This window comes from Meles meles, chromosome 7, assembly GCF_922984935.1.
Source record: "Meles meles chromosome 7, mMelMel3.1 paternal haplotype, whole genome shotgun sequence".
Taxonomy (NCBI): domain Eukaryota; kingdom Metazoa; phylum Chordata; class Mammalia; order Carnivora; family Mustelidae; genus Meles; species Meles meles.
The window spans coordinates 125,550,409-125,562,851 of NC_060072.1; the positions used below are offsets into that span (position 1 = coordinate 125,550,409).

Consider the following 12,443-nt stretch of genomic DNA (forward strand, 5'->3'; position numbering starts at 1 on the left):
TCTAATGAAATACAAATTAAAATATTGCTTGAAAGCAATTACCAAAATATCTTAAAATACCGACAGAATTAGGAAGGAAATAGTATATTTAGGTTAATGCAAATTGATCTAGTGTTCAGAAGAAACAATATGTTTTTAAGAACTAAAAAATCTTTATATGCTTTGACCAAGCAAAGACATGTTAAGTTCATTCATTGAAGTAACCAAAAGAAACCTCATCTATGGAAGTATTCAATTTAATGTTATTCTTAATATGGGAATCTGTGAACAAGTATTCCTGATGGGAGGGGAGATGGTTAAACGATGGTCCACTAACTGAATAAAACTTTGGGTCACTATTATAGTAACATTGCATGGACACTATTCAATAGGAGGATATAAAAATTCATTACAAAGACCCTGGGACTTTTAATGAAAGTAGATTACAAAAGTTCATATTCCCCATGATTACTGTGGACATAGGTATATTCATTCATTTATTCTAGAAATGTTTTAGAGCACTGGTTATATAGCAGATATTGGTGCTAAGTGCTGTAGACACAAGGTGAAAAGGTATATTTCCTGCTGTCATTAAGGATTAGTCCAGCTGAAAGATAGTCATGCAAACAAATGGAGAAGTGTAGTTATTCACAAAATGCCATTGGAGGGCAGGAGGGGCCTTCCAAGTTGCCTGAAGACACTGGAAAGCTTCATAAAAGAGAAGATTTTTATATGGACAAAATTTGAAAGGCAGTGTAAAGAAAAACAATCAGTTGTATAAGGGTGGAGGTATTTGAAGGAACTTAAATTTTTAAAAAATATCCTTATTGAGGTTTGATTCACATATTATAAAACTCATGCATTTGAAGTGTACAGTTCAGTATTTTCTTGCTGTGTTCATGGAGTTACGCAAGCACCACCACAATCTAAGTTTAGAACATTCTCCTCATCCCAAAGAAATGTTGTATTTTCGCTCTTTCAAATTTCTTCCGTTAAATGTTTTTATTATAATAGAAAATCAAAGCATAAAGACAGAAACTTTTGATCTCTGCCATTGTGGGAAAGCCTTACATTGCGTGCAAAACAAACCACAAGTACATAGTCGTGTCTTTATTTTTTCATTTTATTAGTGACAAGGTAAATAGGTATGTGACAATCTTCACAGATATCTACACATGTATTTAAATAAGAGAAGAAAAAGAAAGGAGTTGAGTTGAAAGAGTGGGCTTTCAGTGGCAACTAGTTCCTGTTGTTTATTGTATAAAAATCTCCAAGAGTATGAAACTTGATTTGCCCATTTTTTCCACGCCTTCAAACCAGCTGCAAGAATTTCAGCAGGGATGTCTAAAATATACATAGACTCTAACAGAGGCATGGTACAACATGAATTATGAAAGTGATTGGCAATGCTATATGGGAAGGAAATACTCTCAGTGCATTGGTAAAGTGTTCCTCAAGTGGAAGGGATGCTCAGGAAATGATGACCGGTGAGTTCACCTGATCTCAGGTGTTCCCCTTTTTCCATTTGCTTCCACATCTGAGGTGGCAGAGGGGACCACTGTGTGCATGATGATCTTCTGTCAAGTGCCTGTAGGTAGCAGTGCCCATCCCTCTAGAGAGGACCACTCTTGGCTGGGACTGTGAGGACCTTGCTCCTTCTGGGTCCCAGTCTTGTTCCTAGCATCTCTACTTTCCTCCAGCTGTCTGTGCAACGCAGTTCGTGGGGTCCTAAACTTCTGTAGCTCTAGGAGTTCTGAGTTTCTTCACATACGTTAGCTTAAAAGGCAATGGGTATGTTTTCTCAGGGACATTTTATGACCCGAAATCCTGAGGAGCTAATCCCTATTGGCCCAAAGTCAGGCATGATGACAAGAGTTAGGGCATTTCTTGGGCGCAGAGAAACCTATTGGGCACTCTTCCAATTATAAACAGCCAGCTCCCTGTAAAACAAATTCTACCTAGAGGATTAACATGGAAGACCCCCAGAGGCTAGTGTGGGACCCTCAAACTCTGTGAGGCACCTGCAGTTCTCACCCACAGTCAGCCATACACGCCGGGAGCCAGACTTCAGTCTTCACACACTTGAAACCGCTACCATGACAGGATTTAATTCACAAGTGGGAAAAATATGAACTGCATCAGAGTATTCTTCCATGTGCCTTGCATTTGGTTTCCAGTGAAGCTTTGCAGCTGTAGCCAAATGGCTTGCCTCCAGGTTAAGGCATGACAGAAAATTTAGTGTCTGTGAGTTTGGCTCATGTTTCAAATAAAGTGTGATTGTTGACATTGGGAATACAGATTTTCCAACTGCATTGTAAACTGACGGATTTTGGTCTGCTTGCTCTATTATATGTAATATTCAGGATATTAATTTAAAAATAACTAATGCCAGTGTAAACATGCTTTAGATACACAGGTCTATAAAATATTGCACATAAATATAAAATTTGTTCAGCATTTCTTCATAGTAATTTTTCATTATCATAAAAAGGATACAAAATTGAGCAGATTACATGAATTTGGCTGGTCAAGTTTACTTCAAAAATGATGACATGACGCACAGTTATGGATTATTTACAAGAGTTTTAAACATCAACTTTTTGTGATGGTTAAATTTTAGATGATGGGAGAATAGTCTAAATAAAGATTAGTTTCCAAAGGTATGTACTATAAAGATTAGCAGTAGAAATGAGTAGTAAAGTTAGAATAGACAATGGTAGATAAAATTTTTAGGAATTCCTTTTCTGGGTTCATCTCACATCTGCATAACTTTATATTTCTTTCCCATGTAATGCTTCACATGTCCTCCCTGTGTATATAAATTTGAGGTAATGGAAAAATAGGCATTTAATCCCAAGCTAAATATTGGCATTGCTTCTTATAGATATTAAGAATAATGTTTACCCATATTTAAAATTGCTTTTTTATTAATGGACTCTAGAAATTTTACCATTACTTTTAATTACTAGACAGGTTCAGGAATACCTTGAAATTTATGTATTGCTAATTAAGTCAATAGGAAGATTTTTGTTTCTATAAAAGGAACTATAAATACAACATTTGCAAAGCTAAATGAAGCAGACATGAGTCCCTGGAAATTGTGAATAAAAGTGATTTCAGTTAGCAGGTGATGTAGTCTTAAGTGAAACTGTCTGCTTTTCCTTAACACTGTCTAAATCCTGAAGAAGTTCTATTAATTTATCTGCACAAGATGGTTATCTTAGAAGGGAATTTAGTGAGTGATTTTGAAAACCAGCTAACCAAATTGTAATGTCCAAATCTTCTAGATGACCAGACTATCTGCCTACAGACATGGAAAATAAATAAATAAATTGTTATCCTCAGTTACAAGATCATCTTTGTCGTTTCAAAAGTACTTTCACAGTACCAACAACATATGCTTGTCTCCCTGAGCCATAACTTCATTAGAAACATTTCTTTTCCATAGGGAGGTGTCAAATATTCCGTTGGATGCAGTAGTGTTGGAAGGTTCGGTCCTAGTTCACCTTCCGAAGTCAATTGTGATTCAGACAGTTCATCTCTGTGGCTTGAGTTGGATTTACCTGGAAAGCAACTTGAGTTCCCATGCCCATTTCAGACATCTGCCAAAGACAGAATGACTAAAGCAAAAGACAACTTCCATGATTGCTAATGGTTTCCACAGTGTTGAGGACAGACATTACATTGCCCAGAAGCATCTCTGGGCTCTGTGGCAGCTTCTCCAAAGTGCAGCATAGAGGAGGTGATATTTCTGGGGTGCTTCCATTTCCTAGGTCACTGGCAGGTACAGGGAAATCTTTATTGAATCCTTGTGTTCCTTCTTTGCCTTGAACAGGACCAGTGTTCGCGTGCTTTGAGTTTGGGTTTTTCCTTTTCATGCCTCCGCTGCTTTCTCATCTGTCAATTGCTCCCTGTCATTCATATCATCTTGGGGGGGTCTTGCTCTGTCAAAGAATCCGCACTATGAACCAGAGAAAAGAGGGCTATAAAAATCAAATCGCTCTGGGAACCTGCTGAAACTCCTCATTCTAAGGATTTTCACTTTCTGTGTTTTCTAAGGAAATCAGAGCTCTGTGGATATTATCTGTCTGATTCTCCAAATTAGGAGGGGAAAGCAGAGTATTCTTTACCTGCAGAGAAGAATTCATTGAGTAGGGCAGAGTGTTTGGGTCCTTCCTCCTATCATGTCGTGGTAGTGGGGTAATATCCCTGTTTTGTATAATCCACTTGTGGACCTGGTGTTTTTTTCCTGCTATTATAGCTACAAGGCCCAAAGACTTCCTGTCTGCTTTTCTGGATGCTTTCTGGATCTGGCAGAAGCACTAACTGCTGAAGTGTACTGTAGGCTCCCTTGGGATGGAATTTAGGAAAAAGAAAGGAGATGTTTGCATATCTCTCTGTACTTGTGGAACACATAGCATACAGAGGAAAAGTAGATTGATCATTTCTTTCAATCTCAGAACATCTTAGTGACTTTCCAAAGATCAACCAGCAGCTTAAGGAAGAAGTGATTCTAGAATCTTCATCCTCCTAAATTTCTATTAGTATTTGGTTTAGAAACCTGGAACATCAGTTCTTACTATTTCTTACACTGAAGCCAAATTCACTGGGTTTCATTGAGAACTATTGAGTTGTATTTTTTTTTCAGGACTAGTACCATATTCTGTCAATTGCCATATGTCATAGTATCATTTATGGAAACAAAGATAGTAGAAATAACAGAATAATGTAAGAGTCTATTTCTAAAGGCAAACTATGCAGTAGACTCTGTAGGCTCAGGATGGCACAAAACAGCTTACAATAATGATCAAGAAAGCCGTATTTCACTCACATGGCAAGGTTTTCTCAGTTTACTAAGTAAGCCACATAACTGTTTTAAAATAAAAATACACTATGATTTTGGGGAACCACAACAAAAGTAGTTAACTGAGATGTGACCGGATTAATTACTCTTAGAGTTATGTAATTGTGACACTCTTCCTATTTTGGAATGGAAAGCTCTATGAAACTGGGCAGTCGTATTGGTTTTGGGCCAGAAATTAATGCCTATTACAGATTTTTACAATAAACTTCAGTAAAACACATGAAAGAGTACATTAAATCTTCCTAATGGAGTTGGGCTAATCGGCAAGATCAAAAAAACAAGTTCAAGAATATAACATGCATGATCTATTTGGCCTGATAGTGCAAGTATCAGTTAATTACTATATTAATCGCATCTGCATAGTGCTTATAGAAAAACATCTCAGAGGATTGCCGATAGGACCACATCAGTAAAAAAGCTTGAGATCTTGATTCAAGCATACTGGAAAGAGGATCACAGGTCTCAGCTAAGAAAGTCTAACTCCTCTGTATTTATTTACAAGAAAACTCAAGATAAAAGCGGCATTAAACACTCTTGGTCTTCTCACATGTCAGCTATACACGCGTAGTAAGTTTGCCAAAACAAACATGATGCAATTTCCCGTTATGCCTTTTGGACTGTTAAAAATTCCCAAATCATCACTCTGGCATTGTCTTTCTAAATCTCTAGGTGTATCATTGTAAATCCTCTCAGTTGGCTTCTCTAATCAACAAGAAAAATGAAAGAAATGAACTTACCTTCCATAAAGCTAAGGTTAAGATGGCCAGAACCAATAATCCAAGAAGTATTGCTAGTATTATTACCCACAATGGGATTGAGAAGGAAACATTTGGGGTTGCCCAAATAACGGATGTCTTAATCTGAAATGGAAAATAAAGCAAATGAGCTCGAACTCTTGGGTGAAATAAAGCAGTAATTACCACTATAATACTGGGGGGTTCATTCTGAAAAGTTTCATATAATAGTTGAAATCATCCCAGGAGAGATCTGAATGTCTAAAGCACTCAAACATAGAATCTTAAAAACCAGCACATTCTCAGGCCCCCCAGGTTGGATGGAAGATCCAATTACAGATACTTGCTGTGTGTTTGGCTTAGATAAGCCCAGAAACCCTGACATGGAATTGAGATGGACCAAGACTTAGAGCCAACAAGGTGGAAAGGAATGACCTTAAATTGGGCTGGACCTTTTATGGCAGTAATGACTAACATAGACCCTCCACAAGGCCAAGTCTGTCCACACACATTTCTCCACAGAACTGAGCTAACCTCATTGAGAGGTGAGTTGAATTGGATCCATCAGACTGCTGAATATGAAAAAAAGAGTAGAAATTGCCTAATCTAACCCCCATTTTACAGGTGAGATAATTGAGTCCCAGACAGGCTCAGTGAGCAAAGTGAATGCTAATTGTCCAGATGCACTGGGGCTGCCTTCAATCCTAAATCCAGGTTTCAGCTGCTACTAGAACTCATTTTATTTCCCACTGTTGCTAGGGAATTTGGAGGAAAAGAAGCTCTCAGCAGACCTTCATGTAGTGTCTGTGTATCACCTCTCCTTCCCCACACGGGCAGAGCAGCTCTCCTGCCCATGTGCCCTTGAATAGCCAGTCAGCAAAGAAGCTGTAGACCCCCAGACAAAACCAAGAAGAGGCCAAGCCATGATGCTAACACCCTCTGCCAAAGAAGAGAGAAGTAAAAATATTCTTGGATCTAAAAATATCCTTCACCAAGGCAAGCCTATCTGGTTTCAGAGAGAAGTAAGCACTGCTCAGTTAAACTAGTCCAAGTTCTCCTCACTTTAACTGTGCTGGTTGGTAGGATCACAGGTCGGGTCCCGACACCTGCTCAGGAGCTCTAGGCCACAGTTCTCTAACCCACCAATCAGGAGATAGTAGAGGCAAGACCGAGGTTGATGGCTCTGGGATGAGTCCTGGCTGGACACATATGGGTGTTTTTGTAGCCTACACCCAAGTATGGGGTCCTGACCATGCTCAGCCTTTCCTCTGCCTTCTTAAATTGGAGCATCCTGCCTCTGTACTACTCAGCTCATCTGGCTTTTCATTGCTCCTTCATCTTGGTCTATTTCCTCTATGCGGTGGACATCCTGATGACTTAATTCACTCAATTCTCCAGCCCCAGATATCATTTACATCCAGACTAAACAAAGGCATCAGGAGTAGAGAGATTGCTAGTCATTCCACATGCACAATGGTGCCAGGGACTTGAATCCCTGATCTCAGTGAGAAAGAGGCTGACTTTAACCTGCTCACCTTATCCCTTCTTCCTCCGCCTGCTAACTCCCATTGCCGAGCAGTCCCCATTTCATCCAACACATCAGTGGGAAATGCAGCATTCCAAGACCATGCTGCGATTAGCCTCACCCCGCTTGCTGCAGTCTAAAGACAGGACACCTGGTGCATGAAGCAATGCACCACAAGAACTCAAAGCAGTCATGATGCCCCTGGATTCTGCAGCTGCATAACTTATTCAGCACTGATCCTTTACGTGTACACGGTTGCATGAGCAAGACAGGGACTGATGACTTCTGAATCACCTCTTTTTATTCCTTTCTCTTGGTGAATTACATCTAGTAACACCTATGAAAGCAGTGCTCAATCCTCACTGTAAGGTGCTCAGAGAAAGGACATGAAGTGGTCTTTCAAAATGATCCTAATATTGCTGGAAGCAGACTCTTACAGTTTCATTAATGAGAATTTCAGAATTTTAGAACCACAAGGGATAGTAGTGATCATGTACTTACCAGTCAGTTACAGTTGAGCCAGGAGAGAGGAAATGTGGAGCCATGGAAAATTCTGAGGTTTCTTTTCTTTGCTATTTTTTTAAAAGATTTTATTTATTTATTTGACAGAGAGAATGTGCATGCATGCAGCAAAGCAGCAGGCAAGGGAAGCAGCAGACTCCCCGCTGAGAACCCTGGGATCATGACCTGGGCAGAAGGCAGAGTTTAACCAACTGAGCCGCCAGGTGCCCCAATTCTGAAGTTTCTTATAACTGTTTCTTCCCCCTGAGTATATCTCTAAGTGCACTGAGGAAACAACATAGTTTCAGGCTATATTTGGTGCATGTACTAGAGATCCCAAAATTTATCAGTAGGTAATTTACAGTAACACAAGCAACCATGTTTCTCCATCTTCCCTCTCCTGATTTACTTAATTAATACCTTAAATTGCCTCTCATGGTGTCATGTTAAGCATAGGAAACCATCCCAGTTTTATGGAGAAAGAAGGGCCAGAGGGCCACACACTGTTCTGTTCAATTTGTTAGGTTAGTAAAAAGCAATAGAGCTACCATTGACTTTGCTGGGTTCCTTTGCCTCTCGGCTAATATAGGTTTTGATGTTACTATCTAAAAAACTGGTCATTTTGTAGAAACAAGTAGGGAAGGTTACTTACAAAGAGTTAATAATGATATGTGAAGACTTTTTTTCCCAGCAATGATGGAAAAATATAAATAAAATATTAAATTGAACAGGATATGCTTACTAGGGTCTCCTGAAGCAGAAAACAGCTTTATAGGTATAATTACAAAATCTATTGGCTTTTCATTTGCAGTCACTTCCAAAGTTCCTGACAGCAGTGTCTTAAAAACATTTGAGAGTAGATGATCCCTCCTGTCCTTTCAGTTCCAAAATTCTGAAAATCTCATCACCCAGATGGTCATCAGTCTGCTCCCAGTAACATTATGTTCACTTAAAAAATACCATGTTATTCTTTCTCTTGAGTATTTTACAAGTTAAGATTACACATGTCATGTACATTTCCTGTAAGTCATCATATGTAATTAACCAGGAGGAAAGGACAAAGAGTTTTAAAAGAAAGCAAACTGGAAAACTTTCCTCCTGCGCCTGCATTCTGTTTTTCTTGCCTGCTGTCTTTAGGACATCCACTTGGCACTTAACCTGCCCAAACTTCTCAATCTAAAATGCAAGCAGCTGCAAAGAACTTCCTTGGCCCCTGGTGTTTTCCTAAACTTATCTAGGCTTTGCACCGCATAGTCAAGAAGTCACTACATTGAGGACAGTGGAAATACAGAAAATCAACAACAGTGCCCCAGAGCATTTCTCCAGACTTCCAGTGCAGGGGTGCTAATTGGTTGTTGCTGGAAAGAGGTGGATAAAGAGTCAAGGGTGACGCATCATTGGAGGAGTCGTACGTGTCTTGGAAAGGCAGGTCTTTCTGAGGACACATTGATCAGGGAGTCATATAACTTATTCATGTGTATAAATGCCAATGGGGCATTTCCTTTATGGGTGGAAACAGGTAAAGCCCAACTTTTCCTGAAAGTCAATGCTCTGTATAAATTAGAAACTTTAACTACAAAGGCGAGCTTACTAGGGAAAGACACTGGATCACTTTTATAGGACCAAAGCTTATTTAAATTTGTATTAGAGCTGTGGAAATTACAGAATGGTTTTGGGAAAGCTTGCCAAGAAATAAAATGTTGGAAAATGCTAAAACTTTGTTAGTATTTATGTTTGTCTTGCAGCTCATTTCGATAAGCCCACAAGAAACTTAAACAAGAAAGTTATCCGCTGGATAACTAGTAGGGAGAGAAATAGGTCTTAATTTTCGGTTTCTTATGACAAAACACTGATTTAGTGTAATAATTTTTCATTCATTTTAAATAAGATTTATTAAATACCCCAAGCTCAGTTCTCTCAAGCTCAGTAGGTATGATCATCAGCTCTAAGCTGAAACATTCTGTAACCCTGCTCTAGATCAGTGCGAGTCAACAGAAATACAATGTAACCCACATGTGTAATTTAAGAATTTTCAGTAGCCACGTTAAAAAAGAGGAGAGGTTAATTTTAATAATTTATTTAGCCCTAAATATCAAAACTATTATTTCAACATGCAATTGATACCAAAATATCCCCTAAACATTTTAAACTCTGCCTATTTTTAAAATGAAGTCTCCAAAATTCAGTGTGTATTTTATATGTGTGTATTTTATATGTGCAGCACATAACAACAAACTAGATTTTCAGTGGTTAAAGGGAAATGTAGTCTCACAGAAAAAACACAGCTGCATTTAATGGACAAACACCTTACACAGCAACAGTTTTTAGGTTTACATTTAAATGAGTTAAAGTAAAACTACTAGTTAGTTCATGCTCACCATGGCCGCCTCTCAGGTACTCACTAACCGCATGTGGCTGATTGCCACCACACTGGACCACACAGCTCTAGAACATTTTGTATAATCTCACACAACGTTGTGATTTGCCCATTTACCTAAGTGCCTCCTTATAAGAGTCATTCTTATAAGAATTATAAAAGAATTCTTATAAGAATCATTATATAAGAAGGTGGTCCTAAGGCAGAAGGTGGGGCATACTGAGAACTAAAGTTTCCTTGAGAATATGGGCAAGCGATTACATATATCCACTGTTTTAAGAAAGAAGGGTAATATTGACTAACTGAAGTAAGTACTTAAAATTTAGGGAGAAAAACTCAAGTGTTTGCCAACTAATCAACAAACTGTTTCAGTTTATTTTCATGTATCAAGAACCTACAGCTATTTAAAGAAATGACATAGAATTTTAACGATTCACTTATAATTATCTGCAACTTTAGGAAGTGAGATTCATAAATTTTAAGTGGTTTAGATTTTCTTAAAATGATGCTAAGTAGGGAACATTTAATCTTACCTTCATCACATCATAAATCTTGTTGTTCTTTATTATGGTTGAAAGACTATAAATAAATTTTTCATATGCCTACATTTTATCATTGACATTTATGATATGTTTTTGTATATTTTTGACAAAATACCAAAGTAGAAGGAAAAAGCTCCCTTGTATTTGCAACTGTAATTAATGTTGACATCTGTATTTATGTATCACAAAATCTTGTGTAAACATACTTCATAGGGGTCACAGGAATGTTTTAAATGAATGTACCAAGATACCCTACCTACAGTGCCATTTAGAACAAAATAATATCATAAGGTGGACCAGCTGGATGCACATTTTAATAACATTTAAATAACCCCTATGAGATAAGCAGTTTGAACTCCAAACAGTTGTTTAACATAGTAATTCCATTTTAAGGTTCTGAAGTTGTGCTAACAAATGAAATGGATTCACAGTTTTTGTATGAGGTTTTCAATAAGGATTCTCATGTACTCTTCTATAATAACTACTGTTGGAGTTATACTAGACAATAATATTCCCACCTAGGTGTCAATTATGGAATTCAGCTTTAGTGGGACAACATATAAATGCCAATGTTTGTTGCTAAGCAAAGAAAGTGTTCAAGTAACTGAATCCTGTTTTTTTTTTTTAAGATTTTATTTATTTGACAGAGATCACAAGTAGGCAGAGAGGCAGGCAGGCAGAGAGAGAGAGAGAGAGAGAGAGAGAGAGGAGGAAGCAGGCTCCCTGCCTAGCAGAAAGCCCGATGTGGGACTCGATCCCAGGACCCTGAGATCATGACCTGAGCCGAAGGCAGAGGCCTAACCCACTGAGTCACCCAGGCGCCCCTGAATCCTGTTTTTACTGCTGTGCTATAATGATTGAGCGTTCAATCATAGCCCTTTGCATCAGGCCACCTTTCCCTTATCTCTGAACACAGCAAGGGTCATGTTTCAAGAGCTCCTTACAAACACAGACATGCTGCAGGTAGCGATAGGGGGCGCTCTTTCCTTCAATGTGTGAAGCTCACATGGGGCTCCAGAAATGGTTGAATCATGACCATGTTGACAACGGAATACAAACTAATTATCCCATACAAGGGCATAGGAAAACAAGTCTCCTTACAAAAGAAGTATCTGGGAGGGTTTCCCCATTGGCAGAGTTTGGATTGCAGCTGTTATGGTTCTCAACCTAGTCCAACTGATAGAGCACCTGAAAGCAGTTCCCTTCTGCTGCATTCTTTTCCGGATAAAAATGACCTTTGAGAAGAACTCACTTAAAAAAAAAAAATCAGCCTGCTCAGAGCACAGTCCTCTCAAACCAAGCCACAGGAAAATCATTTCCCTGCAGCACAGAGCAAACTTTCCACCAGCCAGATCTCCACTCTGTCAGGTATTGGGAAACCTGACAGCACCTTCATTCCTAAATGTTTTTCCAATAACCTTACCATAAATGATATGGTAAATCATCCACCTCAGATAATAGGGCTTTTAAAAAATACAGTGACAAGGGTGGTGGGGACGGGGGAAGAACATGTATCAGATGATTCTGTGGATTTTGGAGATGAGTTGAGAGCAGCAGGCTGTCACCTGTGGCCAGTACAGAAAGACCCAACACTGTTGACGGGATTGGCTGTAACATATGTTTCTGGTATGGAACACATGCTCTGAGAAAACAAAGGGACCCAGATTTATCTCCCTGAGAGAGACAAGCCTTTGAACCTCTTTGGATGAACATTCTATATTAAAACCCAAAGCCTCTATCTTCTAGGTTGAACGTAAATCCAAACTACAGCAGACATCTTGTGAGGGAAAGAAAGTTGAGATAAATGAAGAAAGATGTGGTCGTGCTTACTTTAAAATGCCACCAAAATTTATGAAAATATTTTGACATTTCCAAGCTGGGCTTCTTTGACTTAGCCAGGGAGGGTGAGACATTTTGGGAG

At 38.8% G+C, this 12,443-nt stretch overlaps 1 protein-coding gene across 1 annotated transcript in view; it reads right to left on the reverse strand.

Moving 5' to 3' along the window:
* Positions 1-998: 998 nt before the first annotated feature.
* ITGA8 (integrin subunit alpha 8) overlaps positions 999-12,443 on the reverse strand; it is a 173,754-nt gene continuing 162,309 nt past the window's right edge. Inside the window, exons 29-30 of the mRNA XM_046013396.1 lie at positions 5,581-5,703; positions 999-3,940 (exon numbers count right to left, since the gene is read on the reverse strand). Of these exons, the coding sequence (XP_045869352.1) occupies positions 3,854-3,940; positions 5,581-5,703 (210 nt within the window). The 3' untranslated portion in view covers positions 999-3,853. The remainder of the gene's footprint in view (positions 3,941-5,580; positions 5,704-12,443) is intronic.